This window comes from Nicotiana tabacum, chromosome 4, assembly GCF_000715075.1.
Source record: "Nicotiana tabacum cultivar K326 chromosome 4, ASM71507v2, whole genome shotgun sequence".
NCBI lineage: Eukaryota > Viridiplantae > Streptophyta > Magnoliopsida > Solanales > Solanaceae > Nicotiana > Nicotiana tabacum.
In genome coordinates, this window is record NC_134083.1 from 137,483,228 (window position 1) to 137,500,658 (window position 17,431).

The window sequence follows — 17,431 nt, forward strand, 5'->3', positions numbered from 1 at the left end:
TTTAAAACAGATGAAGATGAATGTTGGTTGAAGATGGAGAAGAAGTTAGGATAAATCTACCAAGAAGATCTTCTTCTACAAAGAAGGTAGTTTATGATCCAATAACTAAAAATGTTGTGTGACAGCTTGGTATAATTTTTGCAGATGTGGATGAATTTAGAGATGCAGCAGCCAAGTATGCAGTTCAAAGGAGGGTTCAGGTAAAAAAAGTATGTGAATGAGCCAAGAAGAGTCAATATAAGGTGCAAGGATAGTTGTTCATGGCTATTGTATGCAAGCCTTGACACTTCAAGTAATAATTTTGTGCTTAGGACTTATAATCCAGTTCACAAGTATAATAGGGCCACCAGAAATTACCTGTGCAATTATAAATACCTGGCTAAAGTGTTTAAAGATAAAATAACTGAACAACCAAATATAAGAGTGTTCAAGTTACAAGAGTTAATTAGGAAGAAGTTTAAAGTGCATGTTGGCAAGACCACAACTAGGAGAGCAAGAGCCAAAGTATTGAAAGAAATTATGGGTGACCATATTCTTGAGTTTGAAAGAATTCTTGATTACATGGATGAATTGTTAAGGACCAACCCTGAAAGTACATGTGTGGTGAAACTTGGTGAAGCTAATGAATCTGGTAAGACAGTATTTCAAAGTTTCTACATTTGTTTTAGTGCATTGAAGAATACATTCATGGGGTGTAGGAAATGCATAAGTTTAGATGGTTGTTTCTTGAAGGGAGTTAGTAAAGGGCAGTTATTAGTTGTTGTGGCTAAGGATGGCAACAACCAAATGCTTTCACTTGCTTGGGCAGTAGTGGAATTTGAGAACAAAAATACCTGGACATGGTTTGTGTCTTTTCTTAAGGATGATTTGGGATTAGGAGATGGCAGGGGTTTCACTTAGATTACAGGCATGCAAAAGGTATATCATTCCAGCTTTTTTGATATTCTTTTTTCTGTTTTCATGTATGATTACTAACCAATTTCATTTTCTGTAGGGACTTCTAGCAGCAATTCAAGATATTATACCAGCTTGTGAGCACATGATATGTGTCAGGCACATCCTTGCAAATTGGTCAAAGAATTGGAGAGGGATTCAGAGGAGAATGTTGTTCTAGAAGTGTACTAGAAGTACATATGAGGCTGAATTCAAGAAAAACCTAAAATCACTCAGTATGTTGGGTAAGAACATAGTTGATGATCTTTTGTACTATAACAAAGACACTTGGTGTAAGGTGTATTTTAATATGGAAGTCAAGTGTGATGCAATAGATGATAATATGGCTGAAAGTTTTAATGCTTGGATCCTAACTGCAAGGCACAAGACCATTATTACCATGCTTGAAGAAATACAAGTCAAGATGATGACTAAGATAGCTAAGTTAAGGGAATTTGCAAATACTTGATCCTGCAATATTTCTCCAAGGGCATTAAAGGTCTTAGAGGAAAATATTGAAAAGTCAATGAGGTGTACAATTATTTTTAATGGAGATACAAGATATCAGGTTAGGGAGGGAATAAACCAACACAGTGTTTGCCTAAAAAATAGTACTTGTAGTTGTAGGGCCTGGGTGTTGAAGGGGATACCATGTCCACATGTCATAGCTGCGATGTACTATAAAGGGTATAAACCAACTGACTATGTTGATAATTGCTAATGAAGGAGACATATTTGATGACATATTCTCACTTCGTTCAACCACTCAATAGTATGAAAATATGGTATACATCTACTAGCCCTCTTATTGCACCACAAGTGGTGAAAAGTATGCCTGGTAGGCCCAAAAAGGTTAGGAGAAAAGAGGCAACTGAAACAAAAAAATCTAAAAAGTTGTCTAAAACTGAAATTGTCATGAGGTGTAGCATCTGCAAGGGTAGTGGTCACAACAAGAGGGGATGTCTTAAAAGTGCTAGAGATCCATCATATTCAAGAACTGTTGCTATACCATCAAATATAACTTCTAGTGCTGCAGAAGCATCAAGTTTAGGAAGAAATAGAGGTAGACCAAAGGTAGTATAGTATATCTAACTGTATGCACTTTTAAAAAAAAAATTCAAACACTATATCTAATTGTTTATTATCTGTTAGAAACCAATAAATGTAAAAGTTGAACCTCCTGCAAAAAGAGGGAGATGAAGACCTAGAAAATCAACATCTACTGCACCTAATGCCTCTACTGTTGCTGAATTTTCAAGTACTGTAACTTCTGCTGCTGAATTTTCATTAACTACACCTATTGCAGCAGCTAGTACAGGAAGGGGAAGAGGCAGATCAAACAATACAACTTCCGTAGTACCTAATGCAACATCTACTGGTAGTAGAGGTAGGGGAAGAGGAGGATCTAGGAATGCAACTACAGCTAGTAGAGGTAGGGGAAGAGGAGGATCTTAGAATGCAACTCCATCAACACCTAATGTAACATCTACTGCTCATCATTCACTTGCCAGTTGGTTTGAATGTTCTGCACCTAGTATATCTAAAGCACCTAATGCATGTGCTACACCTAATGCCTCTACTGCTACACTAAATAGAGGAAGGAAAATGGTGTGAAAAATACAAAACAATTTAAAAGGCTAAGAGTGATGGGAATGGGTGTGTTTCAAGCTGAAATGGCTTCAAAACTTTGAATGTAAGTGTATATGTATATTTGTGATATTCAATATGTTTTGCATATTTGTGATAACTTATTGAGTTATTCTTTCTCTGTAGCCTGGCATGCCAAGTAGCAGAATAGTATCCATGCCAAGTACCAGAATAGTATCCACTGGTCCAACAATGATAACAAGATCAGCTAATATAATTGGTGACATTTATTTCAAACCAAGTAGTAAACTGAAATAGAAGAGGAAACCAACAATCACAACAAGAAGGCTTTAAGAGATTAGAGGGCAACATAGAATTCAAACAAGGACTGGTGGTTCAAACAACCTAAGCCAGAATAGCAGTTCTTCACATCCCCAGTAGATTTGGTTATTTTTGTTGACTACAATCTGCAAGCAAATAAGTTTTTGATATTTTTGGTTGACTACAAGCAAACATTATTTCTCCTAAGCCAGAGTTTGGTTTTTTTTTTGTTGACTGCAATCTACAGTTTTTATCCTTTTAGAATGATAATATATTAGTTTTCAAATATTGTCTTAGTACATTTGATGTTTTGTTGACTGAATTTGGTGGTATTTATAGAATGTTGCAGTTTTATTTCTAAGAAATTCAGTGATGTCTTGCATTGCCATTTACATAAAAGCTCAATGTGACTTATACATAGTAGTTGAAAGAATCTGGGAATCAATCATATCAAGTGAGCAATTTATACATAATTAACTTCCACATAGCATATACCAAAATGAAGTTACATACCACAATGACAACAAAACAGAGTTGTTACGGCCTTAACCGATCACTTTTAAATAATTGCTATAACACAAATAACTGCTATTGCAGCTCCATTTGATCACTCTCTAAGTTGCCAACTTGGATTAGGCTGTTGATACACATAACATCAAAGACAAATCGTAATACACAAAATAAACTTCGTATTCAACCAACACCAAATCCTTTTCTTTTTCATACTTTCAAGCTCAACCAACTGCATCTTGAGGTTGTCATAACGCACCAAATCTTCTTCCATCTCTTTAATTTTGTTGAAAAATTTTGGAAGAATAAATTTCGATCTTTTGTTAACTTCATTGTCCCTCCATTGAAAACATTTGCAACTAATGGCCTGAAAATTTCATAAATTGAAATCAATTTAATGACAAAACACAAGTTAATCAACCACAATAGATGGGCTAGAAATGAACACATACACCTTAGTAGGGGCAAGACCAAAATCTTCTGCCCGGATTACGCTTCGACCAAGAAGTCTGCATTTGCAACAGTATTTCATGTTTGCATCGCACTTCAACATTGAGCATTGGGTCTTCATCGTCCATACGAAGTCTATTCAAGTTGGTATTTGCCATTTCATAGCCCTAATTTCTAATATATAAAAATTGGGGAAAAATTTCAAACTCTAAAATAAAGGTTATGAACTCGAATTGACTAAAGATTAGTAATTTATAGTCTATAGATTATAACTCACCTCTTCAATTCAGCACCACCAATAGAAGCTCTTCAACAACGACATATAGATTAAGTTTAGGAGGAGTGATAAAAGAATGGGTTCAAATAAAATAGTTGAGTTTAACGTTTGGGACCTTTTCTTATGGCTTATTTGGCATAAGCATATAATGTTAAATAAATTTCGAAAAAAATAAGTTCAAGAGGATAATAGAATCCAACAAAACAAAAGGTGTATATAGTTGGTAATATAGTCATAGATTGGGAAGGATTTCATGCATTATCCCGTTAATTTAATACTCTTTCCTATTTCTTCTAAAGTCGGGCGAGGAACGAGAGAATGTAAAGCACACAAAATCAACACGACAAACGCTATTCCCCATGCAGCTCGATCGAGCTATACATATTTGTAGAGAGAGAGAACATATGGTATTTATACGCATTTAGAGAGAGAAAGGCATTAAGAAAATTTCCAAGTATTACGAAACACAAGGTGACGCTACGATTCTTACGTTTTTTTGCTGAAATTTGGACAATCCACTTGTCATTCCTTTGTTGATTCCTATCTCTATCTCTCGTTTCTTGTTGTTGTTTGCCTCCCCCAGCTTCCATTTTCCTTTGGTCTTTACCCTTCCCCTCATTCACCCCCCACCTCTTCTCACGCCAATAGAACCAAAAAATATAACAAGAATTTTTTTCTTTCCCTTTGCTCTAAAGATTCATTCATACATACATACAAAAATTACAAACATATATATACACGACGACGACATTGTTGCATAATATATAAGTTATATACAAAACAGAATACGTGCGCAGTTTTGTATGTTAGAGATATTATAATTTGTTGTAATAATGGTGAAGATAATGGATCTGAGGAGAAATGGGTATTTGATACTTTTGTTGGTTTTGTTGGGTGGTGATTATGAGGTAGGTGTGAAGGGGGAGAATAATGTGGTTTTCAATGTGAAGCATAAATTTGGCGGGCGTGGAAAGTCTGTTTTGAAGGATCTCAAAGACCACGATGCCCGTCGTCACGGCAGAATGCTCGCCGCCGCCGACTTCCAGTTGGGTGGCAACGGCAGTCCCACCGGTGCAGCGTGAGTTCCTCCTCGTTCCTACATATTTTCCCTGCTTTATTTTGGAACCCTGTCGTAACTTGTAAGGTTGTCACAAGTTCCAACCCTGAAAACAGCCTCCTGCATAAATGCAAGGTAAGACTGGATACGATAGACCCTCGTGGTCCAGTCCTTCTCTAGACCCTGCGGATAGCGGGAGATTAGTGAACCGAGTTATCCTATTTTGTACAAAGGTGTTTGACATGCCAAAATTTAATATGTTAATTTGAATTATGTACTCTCTCTGTTCTCGTTTAGTTACTCCCTCCCTCATGAGATAGTTTGATTTGACACAGAGTTTAAGGAAGAAAGAGAAGACTTTTAAAATTTATCGTCCTAAAAATATAACGCATAAAAGTTTTGTGAGACCATGATATTTGTGTGGCTATAACAACTTCTCACTAAGATAAAAGGTTTAAATTTAAATTGTTTCCAAATATATAAATGTATCATTTTTTTCGGAACGGACTAATAAATAAAGTACCTCATCTAAATTGAAACGGGGGGAGTAATATGTTTACTACAATCAGTTATCTTCAATTATTTGTCATTTTAGAAAATCAAGAATAAATAATTTTTCTGTCTAACTTTACCCTTAGCAATAGGTTTGATAGAGTTAAGAGGCATGTAAACAAGTTTCCTTATTTATTAGAAATAGATTAATACGATCAAGGATTAAAGAGGGTAGCTTAGTAAAATTACTCTTATTAATAGTTTCTTAAAGGGCGTGTAAAAAATTTATCTTGACAACTAAATAAGAACAGGGGTAGTATTATCAATGATCTAGACTTCCCCTTTAGTGAGCCATACACAAGGTGAGCCAAGATTAGTCGGGCCAGTAGATTTTTGCGAGTAAACAAAAAAATATTAAAGTACTAATTGTGAAAAAGTTAGTTTGATTGATAATTTGAATAGTATTATGAATATGAATTATTGTGGTTACTTATTTTACTCATATTATAAGGGATGCAGGCTATATTTCACTAAGCTTTCAATTGGGACACCTTCAAAGGACTATCATGTCCAGGTCGATACTGGAAGTGACCTTTTTTGGGTAAACTGTGCACGTTGTCTCAGATGTCCTACGAAAAGCAAACTCGGGGTATGATCCTAGAACGAAACGAGTATCGTAAATTTCTTGACGTATGTTGAATAATTATTCAGTTATTTGTCACACTAACAGATAGATTTAGTGCAATACGACTTACAAGCTTCAACAACTGGGAAATCTATTACCTGCGAGCAAGATGTTTGCAGTGCTATGTTCAATGCAGACAGCTCTGAATGCAAGGTGGGAAAGCCCTGTGAATATTTGGTTACTTATGGAGATGGCAGCTCAACTGGAGGATACTTTGTAAAAGATAACATCTATTTGGATCAAGTGTCGGGAGACTATAAAACATCATCCTTACAGGGAACTGTAGCATTTGGGTATGTTTAATCCTTGTAACTTAAAAATCTACCTATGCTGTTCTTTTTCCAAGTAATCTGACGCATCGACTTGACTTACTAATCTAGTTTCAACTTTTGATTTGTTATTGTGTACACGAATTTGATGTTTATAAGCTTTTCTAAGTATCGACTCAGTTTGTCAAACCAATCCTCCAACCGAGTTGTATACTCCATTTCTCAATGTCTTTGAACTTGTCCATAGCATGATGGTTTAGTCAGTCGTGCTAAAAACGAATTCTGTTGTATTTTGTGATATAGTAAAGCAGGTACATTGTAATTGTAGCATACATTAGGAGGTCAAGTAATACTATGCCGCGTGGACTAATCAACTGAAGTAGATATTTGTTTGTTAACTAAGTTATGATTGTTAAGCTTCAAACCTCTGTTGAGTCGGAGATCTGGGAACGTAGGTGTTAAATATGTTACATCTAAGCTGTACTATCCTAAATGAAGTTATATGAATTGGAGAAGGAAATACGTGAAAAGGATTTTTAGAACTAATAAAGAAATGGACCTTGGGTCTTATTCAACCCCCAAAAACTAGCTCATGCGATGAGTATTACCTAAAACCATATAAGGAGACATAGAAACAACATACCCACCGATGTGGGACACTAACACCCCCGCACGCCTAGGATTAGACATCTGGAGCGTGGACACTATAAATAGGGGCCCAACATCGGGTAAACAGTGATGGGTCTGGCTCTGATACTATGATAAAGAAATGGGCCTTGGGCCTAACTCAACCCCAAAAGCTAGCACATGATTTGAGAATTGCCCAAGACCATAAAGGAGACATAGAAAACACACCCCCATCGATGTCGATGTGGGACACTAACACGAACGTGGATAGTCACCGGAAAGATAATGTGATTTGTGTATCATATTATGTATGATGATCCTTCTCCTCTTCTTAATGTATATAATGGTAATGCAGTGAATGCACCGATGAATGAGTTCGCAGTCTCTAAGTCTATCATACTTGTACAAGATCGCTAACAGTTCAATACAATGAAGATCTATAGTGCCTTTCTTCATTTCCCTATATCAAGCATAATAAAGTTGTGTTTCCAAATCACAGTATTTTGATTCAAAATTTAGATGTAAAATAATGCTACTCTACTCTTTGATATTATAGTCTGCATAGGCAAATAGTTCATCTTGTGATGACGTGTTTGTATTACCTGTTTTTGATCCAAGACAGGTGTTCGTCTCAACAATCTGGAGACCTAGGTACATCTACTAATGCGGTTGATGGGATAATTGGTTTTGGAGAAGCAAATTCGTCTGTCATCTCACAGTTAGCTGCAGCTGGAACGGTGAAAAAAATGTTCGCACATTGCCTGGACGGAGTTAAAGGAGGTGGTATATTTGCTATTGGACAAGTAGTTGAGCCAAAAGTAAATTCAGCACCATTAGTCCCAAATCGGTATGCACTTTTAGTTTCCACCCCCTCCCCAAAAATAAAGGGAAAAGAATTGAACAAATAAGACATGCAGACAGAAAAATAATTTGTACCAAACATTACTGTGAAACTGAATATTTTTTCCTGTTCTGCACCATATAAATGGAGAGGATCTCAACTATTGCACTGAAAATAAGCAAGCCATTTTATTGAGTTACCTTGAATTTCTGTGAGAGGCTGTTTCCGCGGCTTGAACCCGTGACCTTCTAGTCACTTGATGGCAGCTTTTACAGCTGCGCCGAGTCTCTCCTTCAATTTCATTTATATTTATTTTGTTTTTAAAAGGGAGAATTGTTTTTATGCAGTAGCACATCTGGTTAGAACCAAAACATACTAAGTGGAGACCAGATGATTAATGCTGATTTCCTTTGTTTATTGTGCTAAAATGCTTCTCTTCTTCTTTAGGGCACATTATACTGTTTCTCTGAAGGATATTGAGGTTGGTAGAGAAGTTCTAGACATCCCGACTTCCCTGTTTGAGTCGAAATCCAGTAAAAAAGCAATAATTGACAGCGGGACAACTTTAGTATATCTTCCGAGCAAGGCCTATAATGCTCTCATGAACAAGGTAACTTCAGCAATCTATAAACTGCTAAGTCTGTTATTTCTTGGATGGTGTATATAGCAACTATGCATGGGTACATGGTCCTTTAATTTCCCCTTAACTGCTCGATTTTTGACTCTATGCTCCTATAGCTGATCCCCACTTGTGGGAACTCACTGGGTTTTTTATTGTTGTTGTTGTTGCTCCTATAGCTGATGTCAAAACAACCACAATTGAAGACTCATCATCTTGACGGAGACTTTGACTGCTTTATCTACAGCGGAAAGTAAGGTTCTAACTTCTCATGTTAGTTTCAAAATTTATTATCATTCTTTACAACCTGATATTTTGAGAAATCTTTCTAATCTCCTGGTGCAGTGTTGACGATGGTTTCCCAGCTGTAACATTTCAGTTTGTGGGAAATCTTTCTTTGACAGCTTATCCCCATGATTATCTTTTCCAAGTTCGCGTAAGTAATCTAACTATGCTCAACTTCTCCAACTCTCTCTTTACTTGATTACATGATGTTTTACCTATCCAAGAAACTAATAATCACATGATCGTCTTTGGTATAGGCCGTAGATTTCTTTCCTATTATCTCTATTCAGCATTGCGATAATTGGTTATCTATGTGTTAATACGGTAGATAAAAAAGGGCAGCCCAGTGCACTAAGCTCCCACTATGTGCGGGGTCCGGGGAAGGCCGAACCACAAGAATCTATTATACGTTGTCTTACGCTGCATTTCTACAAGAGGTTGTTTCCACGGCTTGAACCCGTGACCTCCTGGTCACATGGCAGCAACTTTACCAGTTATGCCAAGGCTCCCCTTCAGTTAACACGGTAGATACAAGTCTATTATTTAAATGGTATATCAGTTGTCTGGTGGGATTCTCACTGGGTTTGTTGTTGTTGTTGGCAGTATATGTCTAATCCTATGATACATGTCTAATGCTGTTAGGCTGCAGGGGAAGCCATCAACATGTCTTTTGTAGCTCAGATGACATATGAATAAAAAAACCTCTTTTGTTGCGGAGATCGTCATCTCAGTTATCCTCTGGTTACATTTTGCAGGATAATGAATGGTGCATTGGTTGGCAGGAGGGAACGCAGGGAAAGGATGGAAATGAAATCTATCTGTTAGGAGGTATCACTTTACCCCTTCTCCTGCTTTGCTTGATGGCATATCTTCTAAAGTAATCTTTAGAAGTGTTCAACTATGTATGAATTCCATGAATCTTCACCTTGTCTCAGACACCTAGCTTGGATAAATATTTTTTCTTTCATTTTATTTTGCTTAAGACAAAAAATATGTGGCAAATGTGCAACTTGTCATAATTGAGCTCAAGTTGACAATATTGATAGACATCTTGATGGAATATTCAAGTTTAACTTTTCTAACATTTTGATGCAGATCTTCTGTTATCAAACAAGCTTGTTCTGTATGATCTTGAGAAACAGACCATTGGTTGGACTCAATATGACTGTGAGTATTGCTTCCCACTTATTTGAATGCATTTTCTTGCTTCACTTTCTTCGATAACCGAGGGTAAGGTCTGCGTACACAGTACCTTCTCCAGACCCCACTTGTGGGATTACACTGGGTTTGTTGTTGTTGGTATTGAATAAAATATTATTTTTTTGGGGGTTGATTTCAGGCTCGTCGAGCATTAAAGTGAAAGACGAAACTTCTGGAAATGTGTATACTGTGGGTGCTCACAAGATTTCATCAGCGTCTAATTTGGATTCAAGAATGGCTTTTACATTCTTCTTGTCAATCATCTCTTTTCTCTGCTTTTTGTTGAACTGAGAGAACATCAGAAAAACTGTACATTGGAGTAAACCATTACATACAACAATTGAAAGGTTCCACAGCATGATTCTTTAATCCACTTCTTTTATATTAACTTGTAAAAGAAACGGTTTTGATGAAAACTGATATCAGCAGATTTTCTTCTCTGCTTTTAAACATATAGGAACCATTCGCAATGCTAATGTCAAATATTTCCTCTCTTTTTTTCCTTCTAATTTTATGTCACTTTTCTTTTTAAATGTGATACAAGATATAGTCAATTGACATATGTAAAACATGCTTCATGATTTTTCCCGTTGGTTCGTATTCATCATTTTGTTTCAATGTGAAATCATGTGTACAACTGAAACCTCTCGGGATTTTTTTTTTTTTTTTTTTTTTTGGAAAATTGCCAGGGAAACCGGCAGCTGCTATTCTTCGGGTGCGCATTAGGTAACCTGCTCATCGTGCAAAGCTCGCAAATCACACTGGAACTGTAAATCGCACTAGCTAAACCCGATGTGACGAGCTCTCCAATAAAGTTCTAAATACCATTTGGTAGTTAAAAGAATCCAAAATCTAAGATCTAGCCCCATAACCAAAAAAAAAAAAAAAAAAAGAAGAAGAGACTAGAAAGCCAAGAATGAAGAAGACTACAACTTGGATTATACAAAATTTCCAATTCTACTTAAGCTGGATAAAAGGATGATCACCAACACACTAATATAGCCGGGCCCACCTCTCCGGTCCAGAAAAAAAATCAAATATTTCTTTTTTTTTTCTTTTCTTTTTGCAGTAAAGAAATGAAGCCATATAAAGGGATGGAAAAAAGGCAAAAGAAACTGAAAAATCATTTAAACAAATAAATTCAGAGTTGCAAGGAGATTCCACCCTCTGTTGCTTCCTCCAGCAGCTCTCTTTTCTTCATTGTCGGAACAAACCTTGGCAATGCACCTCGCGATCTGAGGCTGCTTCTGAAACTTCTTCACCTTCTCGAACAGTCCCAGAATGATCCAGCACAGTTGGACCAGAGGAATCATTCCTATTGTCTGCAACTTCACTCAGTTCATCAAAGACAGTCTTGTCCATCGTCTTTAGTGCTGCAAGCAGTAGACGAGTCAATTGAGTTCGAATCAAGGAAGAGGCAGACAACAGCACAATCATCAACTTTAGAGGTTGGGTATTTAGTTCTCCAGGCTCGTACAGCTACTTCAACGAGTGATCGAGCAGCAAATGAACGTGGTGAAGCTGAAGCCACAATGTTTACCACTTGGTCATTTGAAAGCACATCCCAAATCTGTCATAGTCATCTAAATTAGTTTTTGACTAGGAGATAATATAAGTCACATTAAGTATTTTGCAACAAATAACAAGAAACTCGTACCCCATCCGTTGCCAGAACAATGAACTGATCTTTCTCTGTTAAACACCTATATGAAATTTCAGGCACAGAAATGAGGCCAAAATCCTTGAGGCAAAAATCTCCAAATGCACGTGCCATAGCTAGTCCAGGTGAGTCACTGTTCGGCAACCACACTCTTGCAACCTCTGGTTCATTGCGAAGAGCAAATACACGCCCTTTACATTTCCGAATCCTCTCTGCCTCCGCTGTAAAGTTGGACAGAAGTATTTAATACAAAAAATATACGATGAGCGATCAATTGCATTAGTCCAAGTCAACAATGCAAAAATAGGACTCTGCTTTCAAGAATACTATAATGTAGGTGCTTCAATCCTAACGAACATAAGCATTTATTTCCTGAAGAAAGCATATATTGCTTTATCTCTAAATTCATCCACTTGTAAAATGACTGTTGCTAAGTACCTGACTAGTCAAAATTAATCTCATTAAGCTTCGAATCATAAAAGTAGATACTCCTAATCCTTCTTTTCCTTTTCTTTCTTATACTTTCCAAATCAGGGTAACTGTATTGCGTGCAATCTGGTTTAGATGATTATGTTTTCATAAACAATGTACAACTAATTGAAGTCCATAGGTGGTCATTTGTAAAGCGAAAGTAATTTACACATTTCTTCTCAAGATGTCAATATAAATCTGCAAAATTGACTCTTCATGTTAAAACGACGGTGATTTAGTAAATGAGATCAGATAAAGAAACAGAGCAAAGCCAACAAAATTTAACCATTGTCTGTCACTAACAGAAATTCTGATTTGTCAAAACAGCTCATCATATTCGTGTGGTAATTTGATCAGCACTTGCAAAAACATACAAGAGGGTCGCCATAAAGCAGATGATTTGACTAGCATAACCTACTTAACCAGTGCTGTTAGGATGAGCCTGTACCATTATAGATGAGATTACAGTCTTTCTAAAATATTTCAATCAACAAACTAGAAGGACTTTCAGTTTCCGACTAGTACACTTGTTTCGACGCTTTAGTTCTTTCCAACTCTGACAACAATTTTTTCTAATCCCAAACATCCTATTCAGCCACTAGATGAACCCATAGAAGCATGACATCTTTCACCAGATGCGCAGGTTCTTTCATGTAATATTATCTAGGATAAACATCTACATTCATCATATTGACCATCAACAGAATGCATATCTTATGTTGCGCGGACTCTCCAAAATGCTGCCGCACCCGTATCGGATCCTCCAAAAATGACTACTTTTGGAGAATCCGACACGCACCTGGTAACATTTTTGGAGAGTCCAAGCAACATAGTCCATATCTGCACTAACTGACCATTAAATTTGTAAACAACAGCTGTAACCCTCAAATTACTAGGTTCATAATTTGGACTATCCCAAAGGTTGAAAGGTTGGTGTGGACAAAAAACCAATAGTGTGACAGATTTTCCAATTGATGGAAGCCGGTGAAACTGAAGTGTGTATAGAATAAGGCAATAAAAAGGATGAAGGGGAAAAAAGGAAGAAGCTTGCGAGTCAAACATAGACATAACTGTTTGGGGGCTCTGATCTTTTTGCCCAACTAAATGGAATCGATCAACATCAATGGCCATAGGCTACTTAATTGTATTACTGCAACCTCATAGATTAGTCGTAAGAGTTGACAAAAGAATTAAGACTAGACAGCCATAAGTTATAATAAAAGCTGAGGATAAGTCGTAATTTCATGAATTGCTTGACGCAAATATGAAATTCAGAAAGCCACATTCAGGCAGCAAGATATTCAACCTTGTTTTTTAATCAGAAAAAAAAGAAAAAAGAAAAAAACATGCAGGCAGCAAGATATAGGATTATATGCACCTGGTAGGTTAGGTTTAAGATCTACTGTCAATTGTACAGCCATCAAAGAATCATCTTTATCTGTCGTAGCAAGTACAGCTCTAGAATCCCCAATATTTCCAATTACAAGATCCTGACCCTACAGGAAAAAGAAATATAGGTTTATATTCAGAATAGCATAGCACAAAACTGTAGCAAGGTTCAACTTTCTGAATTTGTTGACAGACCTGCTTAACAAGGGTAACTGCTGTTGTTCCGCTACAGAAGCAGTTGATACGGTTATATCCTCTCAGTTCTCTATCCATAAACTTATAAGCCTTCAGAAATGAGTCCTTCAATGTGTGAAGGACCTCCAGTTGCTTTTCAGTCTTGTCAACATCAATTGAAACCCTCGACTCCTCATCAGCAGATACAAGGGAAGCATCCGCAGAGTATAGGGTATTTGCACTAGTCTCTCTTACAACATCATCATTTTTTATATTAACTTCCCAGTGTGCACTTAGCTTTAAGGGAAGAGAATCTCTGACTCTCTTTGCAACAAAATGACCATGAGGACCATGGCCATCGAAAACACCACAGAAAACTGTATCTGCTCTGGAACCAAAATTCTGAAATATTTATTATACGATAAATCAGGAAATGCTTTTCAACGGTTATAGTGAGACAGGATCGTGACTAGGGGAAACTACAAAGATATCTGAAAAAGGAGGAATACATCCTAACTTAGTCACAAAAAAATGAACAAAATGAAAAAGAGCGTGAGAGGGAAACACAGCATATAAGTACATCCTAACAATTACACATAAACACGCAACAAAAACCAAACCAAACTATTTGTTTATATTTCCAACACATTTTCAGGAAGCTGATGATTTATACATGCTGGAGGGCTAAGGGGGTATTTAACATTCTGAAATTAAATACACACATAAACATAATCCTCTAACTACAACACAAGCTGAAGCAAAAACAACCATCTCTAGCCACCAATACTGTGATAGAAAGATAAATACAAGATAAGTGTTTTAGCCCCTACAACTCGTTTTAACTGCAGCCATGATGGATGCATATGCTGTTGATTCATAAATATTTGCAAACAAAACACCTTGTTTTTATAACCGAGAAATCTCTGAGGGCCAGTGGCACACGGTTAAAAACTTGGTGGATAATGGGCATTGCCGCTCTACCCTTCTCCACTTAAATACCAAGCTTTTGTGGAAGGTTCGAGCTCGTAACGTGCACCTAACCCGCACATCAAACGCTACGATGTTACCACCAGTGTTTAAAAAGGCATTTCTGGGGCAAACCCTAGGGTGGGGCGTAGAGATTTGGGGAGGCAAAAGTATCGCGAGGCGTAAGCCCCATTTTCTTGCTTTGGGGCGTAAGCGCAGAAAACTTTCCAAATTAGAGTTGAAATTGCTAAATAAATTTTTAATTTAAAACAAAAAAAATACAAAAATTAGCTTGTTATTAAATTTTAAGAAGTTTAAAAACTCAAAGGTCAAAAGATTTTATATTCTCTTCGTTTCCCTGATCAATTTGCAAACTACAAAGCAAAAACGCTTCATCCTTCATCACTTGCTTTGTTTTTACGCTTTTATTTGTAGATTACTTATTCATTTTTCTTTCTTTTCAAGTTCTTTTCTCTTTCAAGTTAGTTTATAAATTTCTACAAAACTTTTTTTCAAAGTCTCATTAGTTGCTTTCAGATGAAACAGTTCTAGTTAGTTTTTTTGGTCAATTGCTGATTCTGACTAGCATTTTAAGATGAAACCGTTCAATATATATTTCACTTATTTCATATTTTCTTGAAATTTTTATAATTTATATGTAGTTTGACCTTCTTTTAATATTTCTTTATATTATATTAAAGATACATGGGGCTTAAGCTCAGTGGTATCAGGTAAAACACCGGAGGATCTTGCAAATTAAGCACTTATTGTCACTACTTAAAAAATATTAGTGAGGTGAAGAAAGTGACTAACCTCCCAAACAATCATGGCATCTTGATTAGGTCCTTTCTTCCCCTGCTGAGTGAAGAGTGAAGCCACCTCGCTCGACCCATTCAACAACATAATTCTCTGCAGCTGTTCTTCCTTTGCAGATACTGTAGATCCGAGGATTGGGCTCCTGCTTTCAAATGAAAGGCAGGAGCCCATCCAAATCAAAATATTCAATAAGCACTCCACCACACCAAAATTATCACAATCACTCCCCAGTCCCCCTCTTTGTATCCCTAATATCTTTCTTTACAAATACTTCACTACCCCGTATCCAATTCTCCAGTCTATCCAATCAATTTCACCTGTTTCAATGAACTTTTAACAATGAAAATAATAGTTAATGAAATGAATAATTCACAAACTATAAGACTGGATTAACGATCACAGAAACAATATTAATACCCCACTAACTTTAACTCCACTTTTCTACCAAAGAGGAATAAAGCGTAAAGATATTTTAAGAAGAAAAAAAATCCCAATTAATACCCAAGTAGAGGTGAGCTTCAAAAGGATCAAAAAATGGTTCAATACGTGCAAGGGAAGAAAAGGGGTAGGAATACAAAAAGAAGAACAGAACAGATAAAAGAGGGAAAGAGAAAGAATAGATGTTCTCATTACACGCATTCCCTTTTATAACGATATCTTGTAGAGAGAGAAGAAACTAAAAGCTGGGGAAGGAAAGAAATATATAAATCGACCATGCAAATTGCAAAGATATTTTACAATATTATTATTATTATTATTATTATTATTATTATTATTATGTGACTATCAAATAAAGTTTATTGTGAAATTTATTTAGAGGTGAAATTTTATATACTGACACAGTAAAACATTTATACGATCAGATTATTTATTAAAATTTATAATCTAGTAAAAATGGTAATGAATTTGGTTAAATTCTTACTAATAGTGTAACTATTATATTATCGGTATATATAATTTAGACCCGTTTACCTATTATTGTGTTGCAATTATTTTGATCGTTTAAGTATCTTTTTACAATATCCATAAATAGAACTTAAGCTGTCGTATATATATGTGGAAATACATATTTTATTAAAAAAAGAAATTGGGTTGCTTTTGTACCACTCTTGTTTCGTTTAATATCTTCCTATAGCTAATATGACTTATTGAAAACCCCAATATACCAAATGCTCTTTTATTATATTGTATGTGTATTGAGGTGATGAGCCAAATCTTTTTTTTCTCTCTTAGAAGTTAGTCAATTAAACACCCGCATACAAACTAAACTGAAGAGAGTATTAAGAAAAATAAATCCAAACCAGTACTTGGGTAGACTAAATGGTAAGTACATAGTAAAATTGCAAGTTCTGAGTACCCAGAGTATTTTTTGTTATTTGATGAACATATTTATACTTTTTGGTAGAGAAATTTTGCCATAAGCAGGTACTTATAACAACCAACCTATTAAAACATACACGTGGTGTCTTGCCAACTAATCACTAGAAGAAAAAAACGAAAAAAAGGAAAGCTTTTGAAGTTTGTTAAGAATAAGGAGGGAATGAAAAAAAAAACAGAAAAGTTAACTATATTAGGTGTTTTGTTAATGACTTTGATATTCCTTTTTACTTTACATTTTTACCTTTCTCATTTTTAGTTCGGAAAAGGGCCAAAAGTACCTATGTTATTGGGTAAATGATTTATTTTTACGCTCCGTTCACCTATTGGTCCAAAAATACATATATATAACGTTATCTTGTGATCTAAAATTACTCTCACGACTAACGAAAATTTATGTGGCCCTTTTTTAATGTGTTGGCAGC

The 17,431-nt window shown here is 36.0% G+C and overlaps 1 protein-coding gene and 1 pseudogene across 1 annotated transcript; one reads left to right on the plus strand and one right to left on the minus strand.

Annotated features, from left to right (window-relative positions):
* The first annotated feature begins 4,599 nt into the window (after positions 1 to 4,599).
* On the plus strand, positions 4,600 to 10,647 carry LOC107794443 (aspartic proteinase 36-like). Its single transcript, XM_016616927.2, has 10 exons — positions 4,600 to 5,156; positions 6,147 to 6,276; positions 6,358 to 6,605; positions 7,831 to 8,055; positions 8,497 to 8,659; positions 8,848 to 8,921; positions 9,014 to 9,104; positions 9,709 to 9,781; positions 10,049 to 10,120; positions 10,293 to 10,647. Exons 1-10 carry the CDS (start codon positions 4,912 to 4,914, stop codon positions 10,442 to 10,444), a joined length of 1,473 nt encoding a protein of 490 aa, XP_016472413.1. The 5' UTR covers positions 4,600 to 4,911; the 3' UTR covers positions 10,445 to 10,647.
* A 423-nt stretch (positions 10,648 to 11,070) lies between these two features.
* Positions 11,071 to 16,286, minus strand: LOC107794442 (putative protein phosphatase 2C 33; annotated as a pseudogene).
* Between the last annotated feature and the right edge of the window lie 1,145 nt (positions 16,287 to 17,431).